This window comes from Sturnus vulgaris, chromosome 1, assembly GCF_052056855.1.
Source record: "Sturnus vulgaris isolate bStuVul1 chromosome 1, bStuVul1.hap1, whole genome shotgun sequence".
NCBI lineage: Eukaryota > Metazoa > Chordata > Aves > Passeriformes > Sturnidae > Sturnus > Sturnus vulgaris.
In genome coordinates this window covers 42,435,450-42,450,267 of record NC_142243.1, presented here as the reverse complement: position 1 = coordinate 42,450,267, position 14,818 = coordinate 42,435,450, and the positions used below count along the sequence as shown (strand labels likewise).

At 41.5% G+C, this 14,818-nt stretch overlaps 1 protein-coding gene and 1 long non-coding RNA gene across 2 annotated transcripts in view; both read right to left on the bottom strand.

Annotated features, from left to right (window-relative positions):
* CMTM8 (CKLF like MARVEL transmembrane domain containing 8) overlaps positions 1 to 6,502 on the bottom strand; it is a 34,909-nt gene extending 28,407 nt beyond the window's left edge. Inside the window, exon 1 of the mRNA XM_014884073.2 lies at positions 6,335 to 6,502. Within this exon, the coding sequence (XP_014739559.1) occupies positions 6,335 to 6,502 (168 nt within the window). The remainder of the gene's footprint in view (positions 1 to 6,334) is intronic.
* A 1,568-nt stretch (positions 6,503 to 8,070) lies between these two features.
* On the bottom strand, positions 8,071 to 14,818 carry LOC148225171 (uncharacterized). Its single transcript, XR_015803611.1, has 2 exons — positions 14,074 to 14,818; positions 8,071 to 10,027 (listed from the first exon to the last, which is right to left on the bottom strand). It is a non-coding gene; the product is annotated as an uncharacterized LOC148225171 (long non-coding RNA).

Genomic DNA, 14,818 nt, shown 5'->3' with positions numbered 1-14,818 from the left:
CAACCTGCCTGTTGGTGCTACACAGGTGGTTCAGCACACAGAACAGAGCAGACACATCGGGGGCTCTCCAGGTACACAGGAGTGCTCCCATCCAAAGAGCAGGGAGTGAAACACATCTGCTTTTGCTGTAGAAGCAGCGTTTTGTTAATGGACTCAGAAACCTGGGGGCATTAATGGTTTTGCAAGAATCTAGTGTGACCCATAGACAACTTCTTTCTGTGTCCTTTGCCCGCTCACATTCTTACTCCACTGCCAACAAATACATCTCTTATCATACACTGCATAGAAGGTAGGGGTTTTTAGACAGGCATACACTACTTCAAGATCCTCTAATGTGCAGTCTTAACAGTGTATAATAAATAATTCCAAACAGAAAGCAGGAATGACAGTGCAGAAAGAGAAAAAAAAAGAATATAACACAACGGGAGAAAAAAAATCCCAACTGAACAACAAATGAATAACCACAAAGAAAAGAGGCACAGACAAGTCTAGGATCTGAATTCATTTTAGGACAAAATGCACCATCAGGTATCTTGCAATACCACTGTCTTCCCACAGTATGATTACCCAGAGATTCGGGACTCCTGTGCATATCAGGAAAAAGGCAATTTTCAGGAATGTAGTCACAGTCTCTTTGCAACTATATCATCGATCTTTGTCCTCAGACCCTGATGGTCATCTCAGCATTTACCCTCATGACTCACATCCAGCCACAGCATCATACTAAAGCTAAGCACCTGGGAAGCTCCACCTATTCCATTAGGAATAATGGGAGGACTGCACATTTTACTATCATACAGACACAGGTCACTGAAGCCCCAAAAAGATTATTTAAAATTAAGTTTGTGTGCATAAGAACTTTTGCAGGCACAAGAGAAAAAAGAAATTCCAGAGTTTGGGAGGTGGGGAGGAGGAAGGATTTATATTATATTCACTATGCACCTAACAACAAAGCTTACTTTAAGTAAGACTATAAAGCATTCTTCTCATGAAGAGATAATCACATTTCATACGTATTGTACCTTCACTCTGATGTATTGAGAATATTTTACATTTTTGACCTTTGGTAAAATATCTTCATTCAGTTTAAGAGGCATTTTCATCCTCCTACCACTTCAGCCCTAACACTGTTTCTATCATCACTTGGAGCACGTTCAAAAGGTTCTGTTTTCTTGTGTCCCCCAAACAGTTCTCTCTTCCCAAGGAAACACTCTGATCTTGTCCAGGAAACCAAAGACCTTACAGGAAACAGAACTTTAAATAACTGTATGATCCTAGAGGAAGATGGAAATCATATAGATATGTGTATTCAGAACACTAAGAACAGCTATGGGTTTGCAGTGGAACAACAGCACCTAAGAAAAGCAGAACTGAAACCTGACTTCAGCAGGAGTTTTGTCTGATCATGACCAAAGGAGAGAGCTGAGACTTTATATTGTGTGTTTTCTTATTCATACATAGGAACATGAAGCTGCTACATGAAGTGACTGACTAGTCACCACAGGATTTGGTTTTTTCCATTCAGTAATTCAAAGTGAATAATATTAAGATCATGCTTGTGTACATCTCCTCTAGTCAAAGCATTTGTTCAACATGACAGGAGGTATCTCAGAGCTCTCAGTAACTTGCAAGCAGACATGCTATGACTGGAGTAAAAATCGCATTATAAGAAAAAAGAAAAAAATCTCTGCTGCTCTTGAAAGAAAAGAAAGTCTTGATGCTACCCAAGTGAGGAAAGGGGCTCTTTGGAACTCCCTCCATGGTTCTGAGCTATTCTTCTGAGCTATTCCAAGAAATGAGAGGGCAGGAGGCAGATGGTATATATACATAAAACTTCAAACTGCAGTCAGAGAGGGCATAAGACTAAAAGAAAAGGCTAAATGCAAGGAGAGCTTTAAGTACAATTTTTATATTTTAGCTTTCTCACAGTAGATCATCCCCCCTGTATTACTTCTATTTTTCTTAACATTTTCATGACTTTATTGCTGACTTAATTTAACACTTGAATATCTGTAGATGAGTTTGATGCATCTCTCAGGAAAAAGGTGAAAAGTCTATTGAACAAACACTCGCACATTTCCAGTTGTTCTGGTTTTGGAAGCCTCAATATCTTAGATCTGACATAACTTTCAATACCTATTTAATATTCTGAGGGTCGTCAGTCTACTAGAATAAAAAAAGTCAACAATATTTCCTTCATGAATTAAACCTTCGAAGGTCTAACATTTGAAGAAGAATAATGAACCAGTGATCACAATTATTTTTATTGTCCAGAAACATATATTTGAACTGCAATTTTATGTGGTGCTAATAAAGTAAATAACTTCCTATCAGGCTTCTATTTCAAGTATCTATTTTATTCTGGGCATTTCAAAGAATATGTGCATAGAACAGCATAAAGAAATGCAACTGCAATTACAAATTACTAAAATTTACATCATCACAAGATCTCATGTGAAGCAGCAGAGTAATAACCTTCTAAACCTTTCCAAGCTATATAAGTATTTGTTTTTGTCAAGGTCAAACAGACATCACAAGCCTTAAAATCAGTAGTGCAAGTTTTACAAGAGACTCCATCTAGCAATACACTGGTGTGAAGCACCAATCTGAAGAGATCAATGTCATCCTGCTAGAAAGTAAATATTTTTATAACTACATCCATAGCAACCACAAAACTCTCCACTTTCCCAAAGTGATCCATAATGCTTGACTTGAGAAGCTGATTTAAAGCTCTGAGAAGGTATCACTAGCCATCATTTTTCTTGGCCATAAAAGTCCCAGGAAGATAAACGTAGCTTTTCTGGGCCATCATTTTACAGAAAAGAAACACTCAAAAGATATCTCTAGAAATTGCTATACTTGCTCATTTTGAAACTGTAAATCCTCCAGGGGGACTGGTGGTGCTACACTGCAGGAATCAGTATCAATTATTTTATATGATGTATTTTTACTTCAGTGTCAACCTAGGCAATTGACATCTCATTTTCTCATTTAAAGACTTTCTGTAACACCACTTACATCTTCTATACCACTTTTCACCAACAGATCTCAGTGCGTCATACAGGATAAGTACATATATTCTATGAATGGATGAGACGGTCTGAGAAGGTAGAGAGATGCAGATAAATTAACTTGCAGTAGTCAATGGCCAACTAAAGCCAGAAAATTCAAGTTTCCAGAGTCAGAAGTCCCTGCCCTGTCCAGCAAGCACCACTTCTGTATATAAGTGCTTTGGACAGCCTTCCATGCACCAAAAGTTATGTTTTATGCCAATTTCCAAAGACCTCTCAGAAACGTAATAGCATTTTCTATTTTGCTCTTTCCACTGAAATAAACTAACCCCAGTTCTTTCCAAGAGAGTGGCAGGAAACCTTGCACCTGCTCTGGTCATGGAGGCAGGTCGAAGGCAATGGAAATCTGTCAGCACCAGGTAATTTAGCCTACACTTCAGGCTGCATTTCTGAGTTCATTCATGCTAGATGTGTGCAGTGCTAGACCAAAAGGCATTACAGAATTAAGCTGAACCAGGTTTGGGTATGTAATTCTATTACTGCTGAATAGGCACAGTCAGCCTCATTCCACATTTACACAGGCTCTAAAGCAGCTACATAAAGGACAGATAACACCTGATCCATCATAAAACCTGTCTTTATAAAGCTAACTCATTCTGAACAAATTTGAAACAGCAGACTGAGTTAATAGCAGACTAGTGCTTTGCACGACTACAAAGAATCTCTTAGTAGGAACTGTTCAGCTGAATTTACTGTGGCATTAAACCATAGTCTCAGTGCAGATGTAGGCTGGTGACCAGCACACATGGAATCCACGCAGCAGTTAACTCATCTTCACAGTACGCAAATTAGGGAAGCAGGAGCAAAACCCGATCAAGATCCTTCATTTCAGGGGCTGGAATATTTAATTCATGAGGCAACTTTCTGCTTTTCCATTCTCTTTGGTCAAAGAATAACACGGATTTGTCCTTTGCCTACACAGAGAAGAGAGCTCCAGTTTCAGAGTCAGGAGACACAGACTGTACCCCTCTTGCTACATGCACATTGCTGACTGACAGCAGCAATAATCAAATATTTATGCAGTCCCACAGTGCAAACTCTCAGAGCATTTAGCACCATTGTTTAATGCCCCTAGCTCAGCTTTAACATGGACGTGGGATCTGGCAGATAAGTAGCTGCACTGACAGCAGACATTACTAAAAAAAGTCTTTTTCCCTGTCCATGTCACAGGTGTCCCAGAGAAGGGGCACCAGAAGCAAAGGGATGCTCCTACCACAGCAGCTGTCCTTTAGAGCTCAGTGCTAAGACTGGAAAAGATCTACCAGGCTGTAAACTTCTGAGACTGAATTACATGCTGGTCTTATTTACAGGTTTGCAAATCCTTAGCAGAAGGATCACGCTATAAGCTAGGGGATCAGTACTGAGGGTCAGAAATATCCTGACGGGTCAATCGGTGCAGGCAAGGCACAACAATCAGAACAGGCTGATTGTCTTCACTAATAGGTTTTCCTTTAGTTTCACAGAAGAAACAGCTAGTCTAGTGGCTTTAAAATAAGTGAAGAACTAGAAGTATTTCCTTAAAGGCACTACCTATTCTAAAACTTTGAAATTCATATCAGAATCCTACTTTGTTCTCTCAAATACACCATCACAAATCAGTAAAAGTTAATTACATTATAGACTTCCATTAGGTTCTTTCAGCTGGCCTGCTCATCTTCACATTTTACAATTATTCCAGGAGTTAGGAATGGCTGAGAGGAAACAAAATCCTCCTGAAAAGCACCATCACTGTTTAGAAAGGTAAGCTGCACACCATCACCTGTCAACACAACTAGAAGGCACACTTCCAACAAAGAGTAAGCAAGAGCATGTCCGTGCCCTGTGGCCATGCAGCTCAACGTGAGCACAGCTGATCCAGCATTCACAGCCAGGATGAATATATGACATTCCAGCAGGGCTCCGGAAAAACCTTGGGCACCTCTCTAACAATCTACAGTGGGATTGCTCTTCAGATAAAGTACAAGAAAGGTACATAACTCTGTTGTAATTACTAACTGAAAAAGAGTGGGAAAGAAAGCAGCTATTCTTTCAAAAACTTGTTTATTCACAGATCTACCACAGCTTTGACTGTGAAGCATCTCCTGTATTTAACAGACAAAACAAGCCTACAATAACCTGTCTACTAGAGATCGACAGAATTCCCAAGGACACTGGCACACAGAGTACCAGCTGCTAGCAGGCTCTGGCTTCACAGCCTCATCACTATTGGCCTACAGAGCAATATGGCATCTCAGGATGCATCCTCTCTCCAATGGCACTGTTCTGCCAGAGGTCCTACATCATACATCAGCCTGAAGCTTCGCCTGGTTATTTTAACTTCGGTTATTTTAACTTTGAAATCAGCAAAACCAACAGCCATTCCACTGCTCTGGTGAAGCACGATGTTTTCAAGCCTTGAAAACAAATGTGATCTGATAAGTTAATCCTTGAAACTTCAAAAACAACAAAAACGTGACATAGGATTTTAGGTGTCAGTTGGGGTAGCAAACTCTTTAAGACCCTCAATTATTAATAGTGTAGATGAGTGGAATTAAACACAACATTTTTAAGAGGAGATGCTAAGTATCTGTTGCTCAACACACTGAGGGCACACAGGCCCGCAGAGGGATCCCTGAGCTGTGCACTGTGCCTTTCACCACCTACCACTAAGGCAAATGACCGAATTTAGCACCGCCTGGCCCTCTCTATGCTCACTTGCACCTTATGGACTACCTGCAAAAACCAAATTCACTACCAAACCCAAAAGGCGTCAGTTCATCTCCCACTCTGCGCAGGTGTATCTAAGCACTAAGAGCGTAAGGAAATGGTTTTTTTTAATTGACCTAGGAAACAAAGATAAGTTGTTTAATTAACTCTCACATCATGACTATTCGTGCGCTATAAAGTGCAAAGCATACACAACCAATGTGGTTACAGAAAAGTCTCCAGAGCTCAGTTGCCGGTCTGCCAAAACTCGTCTTTCCGCTACGGGACGTGATGATACCGCAGACGCTACGGGAGGCTGAACAGACCGCGTGTGCCCTGCGCTACTTTTCCAGCTGTCGATAGTTTCCAGGCGGGACTTTGGTGTCCCAGCTGTACAGCCGATCTTGCCTCCATGGGCTCGTCCTCTCCCCGCGCTTCACCCGCGGGCACGGACCGTGGGCAGCCGCACCGGGTTGATGCGCTGAGGGGACAAACACCCCAACCCCTCACCCCAGCGCCGGCCGAGTGCCCGGCCCAGGCTCCCCTGCCCCTCCGCGCCCCCGCCCCGGCTCACTCACAATCTCGGTCACCATGAGGAGCCCGGGCACGGTGCGCAGGAACTCTCTGTCGTAGGCGAGGGTGCTGGAGCTGCCCGACAGGTTGGCGGTGAAGGAGCTGCTGGTGGTGGTGACCGTGTGCGAGCGCGGGCGCGGCGGCTGCTCCTGAGGCGGCACGGGCGGCTCCATGGCCGGCGCGGCTGTCGCCGGACAGGCAGCGCGGAGGCTCGGCCGCTCGCCGCTTTGTGTGGCCCCGGCGCCGCGGGCAGCCCCCGCCTGGGCTCGGGGGAGGAGGAGGAGGGTGCTGGGCGGCCGGCCCCGGGCGGGGAGGCGGGTCTGGAGCGGGGCCGCCCGCCCCGCACACCGCCCAGCTCTCCCGCCGCTGCCCCCGGGGCGGGACCCGGCGCTGCTGCTACGAGGCATCCCCAGCGCTAGGGAACGAGGGTCAAAGCAGGTCCCGTCTCAAAACCATCTCCTGATCTCCCGGACTTCTATACACTTGGGATCCCATCTGCTCCCAGTGCAGCGAGGAGCTAAGCTGAGCCACCGCTGTCTGTGCCACAGCCCCATGGGCGAGCACGGTTTGTGGGGTCCAGCCCCTTGCGCCGGCCGGCATCGTCCCTCCAGGCTGTCAGCCCTGGCTCCACGGGCAGCAAACGCTGGCAGGAGCCGTGCTGCTGCTGCAGGTGGCCGTCCCCACCGGCTGCCATCGCCGGGAGAGGAATCACCGCAAAGTGCCGCGGGCAGGGAACAAGAGTCTAGGAGGTAACACAGCCCTCTCAGAGCTGGGAAAGGGGGTTTTGCTGGGGTCTGACTAATAACCAAGAGACTGAAACAACACAAAAGACTTTTAAAAGTCGCAAAAGTCACTGGAAATATAAAGTATGGAGTCATTATTGACCTACTACCCGGCAGTGTTGAGCTGTTCCTTAACCTGTATTTTTCAGTACTCCAGTCTGAAGCGTCATCTTTAAAAAAAAACAAACCCAAACATTTCTCGATCTTTTAAGAGCTTCTAAAGAGATCTTCCATTCCACAATAACCATGGGGTTTCAACAATAAGCAAGCAGGCTATAGTTATTTTCAACGTTCAGAAACTCTAATTAGCAAAGGATTTGCATGTGGCCGTTCAGTAAAAATGAAGTGTTTTCCATATGTCTGGTGGCTATTGTCCTTGAATTGTTTACTGCTGCTCTCCTACTGGATAACAAAGGCTGGATTTTGTGGTATTACCTTTCAGCAAGGGATTGAAGCAGCTGGGGATGGAGGAGGAGGAGTATGTGAGAGTTTCTCCCAGAAATACAGGAAACATGAATTACCCAAAGGAACCGTTCTTGTGCATTATTGTGCCTCCGCACACAGTGTAAGTGTGTCACAATACAGGCTCCATGGGCTTCTTGGAATGTGTATCTTGGCTCAGGCTCTATGGAGCCTTCATGCCCTCTAAACTGTGACTAGGAAAAGAAAGAAACTCTGATTAGGAAAAAAATATGCAATTTGGTGAAGCCTTTCAATGTAAATGTTTTAGAAACAGGTGACTTTTTTATTTAAGATAGCAGAAGAAACGTGGCAGTTTTGCAAACATGAACTGCAGGTCATCAGAACACAATGCCTGTCACTCAACACAATAAGATATACAAATAGCATCTTTTTATGTTTTGTTTTTTGGGGGGTTTTTTGTTTGTTTGTTTGTTCTTTGGTTTTTTGTTTTTTGTTTTTTTTGGTGAGGAAAAAAAGACCATTAGTAAACCACACACTCAAACCATTGAGCACAACTTCTTAATCATGAAACAAGGAATTTTACACTTTTTGGCAAAACCATATTTTTTGTGACAGTAACAGCACTCTTTATTTTTTGTGCTTGTATTTTATCCCTTCCTATTAAATAAGAGTTGATATTTTAAAGGAACAGAACACACCTGTGCACTGGTCTGTTTGGAGGCCTGCTTCAACTGGCTTGCAAGTAAAAAGTGCTTTATCTGATTGTTCAGCACTGCCAAGGTTCTTTCCAATGCCAAAGCTACTTTGCCATGCCCCTGTTGCCATGTCCCTGTTTGTGAGGATCCATTGTAATAGCTTTGATTTTCCCCTTAGAGAGATTCCTGCCTTTACAGTTTTCCACCTAGAAGATCAGTAAGTAAAAGTAAGGAAATGTGGGGCTAAAATTCATGCCACTATCAAAATTAACACTAATTTAAAAGTTGTTTGTGCCATTCACATCGCTTTCCCTTTGACAGCTGATTTATTTTACACTGGATGTATATTCTCACCATGTTTCCAGGATGTTATTCAGTGGTCGTAATGTTCATGCATAATTCTAAAACTATTTATTTTGCTCCCTAAACTCTTGAGGGTCAGTGTTGGTTTTCTTTCAACCATCAGAAGCAGAGCACTAAATTTCATTGCTTTTGCTCCACACATATGTTGATCCCAGCTCCTGTAGAAGAGAAAAAAAATAAAATAAAAACATGGAACCACTTGTTTTCTGCTTTAGCTATATTAATATACTGTACGCTTTCAATGTCTGTTGTAGAGGTCTAGCATCATGATTAATTCAACAAGAACTGGAGGGCTGCACTTGTGGGCAATTTCTCTGAACACTGGCTGCCACTCTGACTTCCCCAGTTAGCTTATTTTTCTCCAGCAAACATACTCAAAGAATGAGTTGCACTAAAAAACGGGTAAACACTCCAGAAGCTTTTCTGTATCTGATATTCCTGGAAGCAAATTTCATTCTTTAACTTGACAACATAATACTTGACATTTTGAATGTTAATTGTGAGGCTCTAATTTTTTTGTTTTGCATCCTTGCACTGAAGGCTAGAACTGGAAAGCCTTCAGGGACCAGCTAAGTCTAGCTAGATTTTTTTACATGTAGATAGCATCAGAAACAGAATAATTGAATGCTGCTGCTTGAACAATCAACCTTTTATTACAGAACTACCAAGAGAGAATAAGGTGGCCCATTTTCTTTATTTTAAATTAACCTTTCAAGGAAAGAATCGGCAAGGCTTTTAAACACCAGTTGAGATTGTAATGTCTTGTTTGTCAACTGCTATAAGGAAGTAAACTCTGATGAGGAAAAAACATACAATTTGGTGAATGTAAATGTTTTAGTAAAAGCAGAATAGTGGATGAAAGTATTATCAGGTTTCACAGTAAAGGGATTAGTCCTGAATGTCTCATTATCTAATTAACGGAGTCTTCCATTTAAGCTGGTTTTGTTCTCAAAGCCTGAGGTATCAACATTTTTGACATTACTAATCGAGCTCTCTAGAACTACTTTCTTAGCAACAATCTGGCCAGCTGGAAGTGCTAATTAAAGTAGACTCATAGGCCCAAGGAGTGGAGCTGACTGGAATTTCCTGAACTGTTTTTCTGGTTTTGAAATACAGCTTCCCTTCCCCCTTCCCAAATCCTAGAATTTTCAAATGTCAAACTCATACAGACTTATTTTTAGGTAAGTAAAACATGTTAACATATAAAAGATGAATGAGATTTTTTCAGCGGTTATCGGCAGGTTTCAGTCCAAACAAAAAACTTACTGTATTTAAACCACCTAGAAGTGAGCTAAGAAAGCTAAGGGAACTTTCTCTGAAGACAACAAGAAAGGAACTGTACTTTCCGTGAAACCCGGGTCTCGCACAAGGAACGGGGATTCATGTCAGATGTCCAGGACAAATGTTCTCACCCTTGACATCCTACTGTGCTAATCTGAGGATGAGATATTTTCAGTTAGCATTAAATCAAGAAATGATTGGAAATTTCCTAATGGCTTTTCAGAATTAGCAAAGTACAGGCTTTTAGCTACAAAAGTATTCAAGTAAATAATTTATAACATATTTTACCCTTCGGCAGCTTATAGCCATATGGAAAAGCTGATTTATACTAACCCAAACCAGAAATACTTGATTTTTACTTTGGTAGTAACATGTGCCATAGGCACATGATCAATCAAGGCAAATGTCTCTGTGTAGGAATCCATATTTCACAAAGTAAAGATGGTTTTCATGACTGAGATACTTGGATCTTCAAATGTTGCAACAGAGAGAGAATAGATGAGATGCCCATATTTTCAAAATGGCCATTATTGGGCAAATCCATAGAGAATCTTTGTTTGTAGATGGGATTACTGAACACAAGCCTTGTTCTGTTTTGCAGCTTGGGCACCTAAAATTAATGAACATAAAATCAATACCAATTCAAATAACAATCAAAGTAATGACAGTGCATGGGATTTTATCACCAGATGCTTGTTACTACCCTAATACAGTACTTAGCTGTATATGTTCTGTACTCCTCTTACCACAAATATTTCTTTCTTTACATGAAGTGTACCTGAATTATATGGACAAAGTCCTGATTGTAGACACACAGTCACTGTACCTGCCAGAAAGTTGTCTTACAACATATTTTGCCAAACAGATAATTAACTCTGTACTGGGAACAGTAACATACTGACTTTTAGATTTTATTTTTCAGTTTTGAAACCCATGACACTACATAAACTGTGTGGTGATAGAGACTGTGCTAAGAAAAAGCACAGAGTATATAAGTCGTGTATTTTCTTTGCATTAGGCTTTCACCAGCTGTTTTATCTGTTCTAGGAATTTAAAGATCCATCCCAGCCCTGCAACACAACTATGTCAACACAGCTATGTCACAGATACTATATTGAGAAAAAAATCTTACTTAAAATCTGTACTTAAGAAAAAAGCTTCTTTCAGAGCTGACTTCTACATAGAACACACTATCCCTGCACGTTGAATATACACACTTAACTTCAGGGCAAGGAGCACATCTACTCCAACTAAAAAGAGTTTGTAGTGAAGTACAAACTTTCTCAGAACGGGAGTTGTGGTGTTCATGCTTTGGGGCCAGGGACCTCAGCTCTGCAGTCCACCTGCAAGAGCATGTCTGCATTTTATTTCCCAGGCTGCTTCCCAGCTGCTCTCGGTCGTCTTGCTCTCCAGTGAGCCTGTAAACACAGCTCCAAGCACAGCTGGTGGCTGTGCCTTCGCACATCTGCAAATCAGAGGCCACCCGAATACTCAAGAGCGTCTGGTGTCATGTTGTGTGAGGAAGGAGCTTATTCTGCCCCTGAGCATGTCCAGGCAGGCTGTCCCTCAGGCACACTCAAATGTACTTTCATTAGGGTCAGCAGTCTGCCACAGACCTTTAAATATTATTATGGAGCAAACGCATGCTAGTGATTACATCACTGAGAATATAAACATTTCCACTGAAGACATGCATTTTCTACTTGGTAAGGGTGGTGCTTTCCTAAGTGTTTATGTAAATCAAAGCAGATAATGTTTATACAGCACCCAAGCCCAGTGCAAAACAGCTGGATGAAAATATTGCCTTCAACAATTGTCAATGCCATATTTGTTTTAAATAATTAATGAAAGACTGTATAATTCTACGGTGGTTTCATCACATCACCATCCAAATTTAAGGAGAGAGTTCACAGCCAACTCTGTTTGCTTGCAGGCTTAAATAAAATAATAAACAATCAGCTATGTTGCTCTGCTGTGGTTGGTACAACACCATGACACAGGCTGAAGACTTAAAGTGTGCCTTATATTATCCGAAATGATGAGGAGGCGACTTAAGCTTGCTGTGTGTGTATATACACTGAGAGAAGACATGGCTGGCAGGTAAAAACCTAACCAAATGCTATGGCTAAAAGCTGAAACTAGACAAATTCAGACAGAAAATAAAGTGGCTTTGTTGTTCGGGCATTTTGAATTTTTTTTTTTTTTTAACACAGCATGACTAGTTATTTGAAGGATTTATTAAATAAGAGACTCTCCATCATTTTAAATCTCTAATTCTAAGCTATAGGTTTATTTGAAATGTACTCTTTATGAGACTTATATTGACAAATGTTGTGGTCTTTATTATACAGAACACAACAAGAGATGACCCAAATGATTTGAGAAACCACAGAAACTAATTCCAGTTATTTCCATAAAGGGACAGTCTTGTTAACGCTCTAGTCACCCAGCTGTACAGCACACATGCAGTACCAACGCCTGACACATCTCCTGGAGTGGCAGCAGAATAAAGGACCACATGAAACTCGCTATGTCTGGACAATGAAAACTGCTGTACGGGGAGTACCAATTTTATGCAAGGTTCAAGGATGGAAAAAAATTCTCATCCTGAGGAAGTTAAAAAGCCAGTGGGCTGACAGCAGGATCTGCAGAGAAAGGTGCCAATTGACTGGGGCAAGGTGCCAGAGTGTACATGCTCTGTCATAGGGGGCTGAAGTGTAGGAGAAGAGAACTGAGCCTGGCAGGGCACTGACCTAAATCTTGGGGAACACAACAGTGGAAGGAGAAGGCAGGGAAGTGCAGGCAGATGTTTTACTGCTCCTCATACTGGTTGACGCAGCCTTTCTGCTAGTACGGAATAAGGACATTTCACATCTATCCATTAACAAGAGAGGAAAAATTTAACAGAGGACAAAGTACACCACGTAGTGGCCTGAAATCTCCAAGCAGCTGAGCAATATAGTATTGGTATTTTCAAATCAGCAGTTTATATTTGCATCTAGACAAGTGCCAAAAGACTTCTGTGCAACAAAGAACAAAATGACCCTGATATTTGTATTCACAGAGCAATCTAAGCCCTGAAACAAAACAAAACCAAAGAAACAATTCTCCCTAGTACAAAATACAGTCAAGTTCAACTCAAAGCAGGACACAGAGGTGCAGGCACCAGTGTTTTAGGATACACAGAATGCTACTCATGACTGTAAATCACTGGATGCTTTCATAGCATTAGTATTACAGATATGCAAAGAACCAGCATGCAAAGCTCCTGATACCTGGTAGGTCTTGTGTCAGTGCATGAAAAAATACCTGCAGTGATGCAAGGTACTTAGTACACTCTCCAGTTCTAGCTTCCCAAAAACATCCTTTGCAAGAGAAGCAGGAGTTTGAAGAAATAGGAGAGAGAGAATATTGTTTGTTATCACTGCATGTATTTATGGGGAACAGTGTATTTTCTGTTGCTGGCCTAGTAAAACCAGGGATTTTTAAATCAGAAAGACAAATGTATTATTACATTTCTCAATTCACTTAGTTTTCTACGAAAATTGCAGGCTTTGGGCTGTGTGAGAACAGTGCATGGTGTGAGACTATAGAACAGTCAGGGGGTGGATGATAGGCTGCCTTTTGGAGGGATTGGGATTTCCTCAGAACAAAGGCTTATTTCCATTTATGCCATGTCTTGAGAAAGCTTATCCTGTCAAGTCATTTATCACCCTGCTAACTAGCTACTGAGCATGGATAATGCTTCTTCCCTGATCAGTGAGGGAAAAGAGAATTTTAGAAGAAAGGAAAGTTTTCATTTGGAGATTTGAGGAGATTGGGAGGAGAGCCGATAGGAGTTAGGATATCTAAGCTCTTTGAACGATGAGAAAAACATACCAGGAAGGATTTTTCTAAGAGTTCATAGTGCAGCTAAAATAAGTATTTCTGCTGAGGGCATCCCAGGTATTTAAACTATGTGAACTGGCACAGGCCTGTGGTTTGCAGTACTAGATTTGGAATAAGTAGAGGATGCTCTGTGATAGATGTGGCTCTAATTACTGTTATTGAGGTGAATGAAGTCCACCATATATTTGCAAATGTCTGGCTTAATGCTAACTATGAGACAACTATGATGTGAGATTTTTAATTATACAGATGTTCCCATACATCCCTACAATGAAAAAACTTATTTTCCTATGAACTTTGAGGTTGGCTTACCTTAATGATCAAGAAAAGTTCAGACTCCATTGGTTGTGCTGGCTGCAGTGGAGGTATTTGTAAGAGTGATATATTCCATGTAGATTTTTCTACAGAGAGCATATTCCTCAGTTACCACGTTCTTGGCACTTACAAGAATTTGATATCATCTTCCTCTTTGTCATGTTCACCTGGAATTGACCAATCAGATAAGACTATGAAGATGAGGACAGGTAGTGTAATAGCTTAACCTTCATGTCCTCAGCACATCAGAAATCTCATTATATATATATACACACACAGAGGCATACAAGAGCATGTCTCATAGATATCAACAACTGTTAAAAAAAAACAAAATGTGGTCACTAAATATATCAAATTTATGATGTTACAAGAGCAGTGTGATTCTCTGAATATACCAATCAAATAATTACTCACTTGCCATCCGCACAAGGATGCAATCAGAGGCCCAGGAAATAAGCTGTATCAGTGGGTACAATGAAGGTCATGCATCAAACTGCTGGGCTTTCTAAGTGATTGCTATTTTGGTGAAGCAGTAATCAAGGAGGTCATCATTTCATGATTCATTGTTCCAACAGGTAGTGCAAGGAAAAATATTGAAGTTAGCAATGATATATTTAAACCAGGTGTTACTTTTGATGAAATCTCATTTGCTCCAAGAGAGGTTTAGATTTGATATTAGAAAACATTTCTTTACTGAAAGGGTGGTCAGGCACTGAAACAAGCTGCCCAGGGAAATGATGGA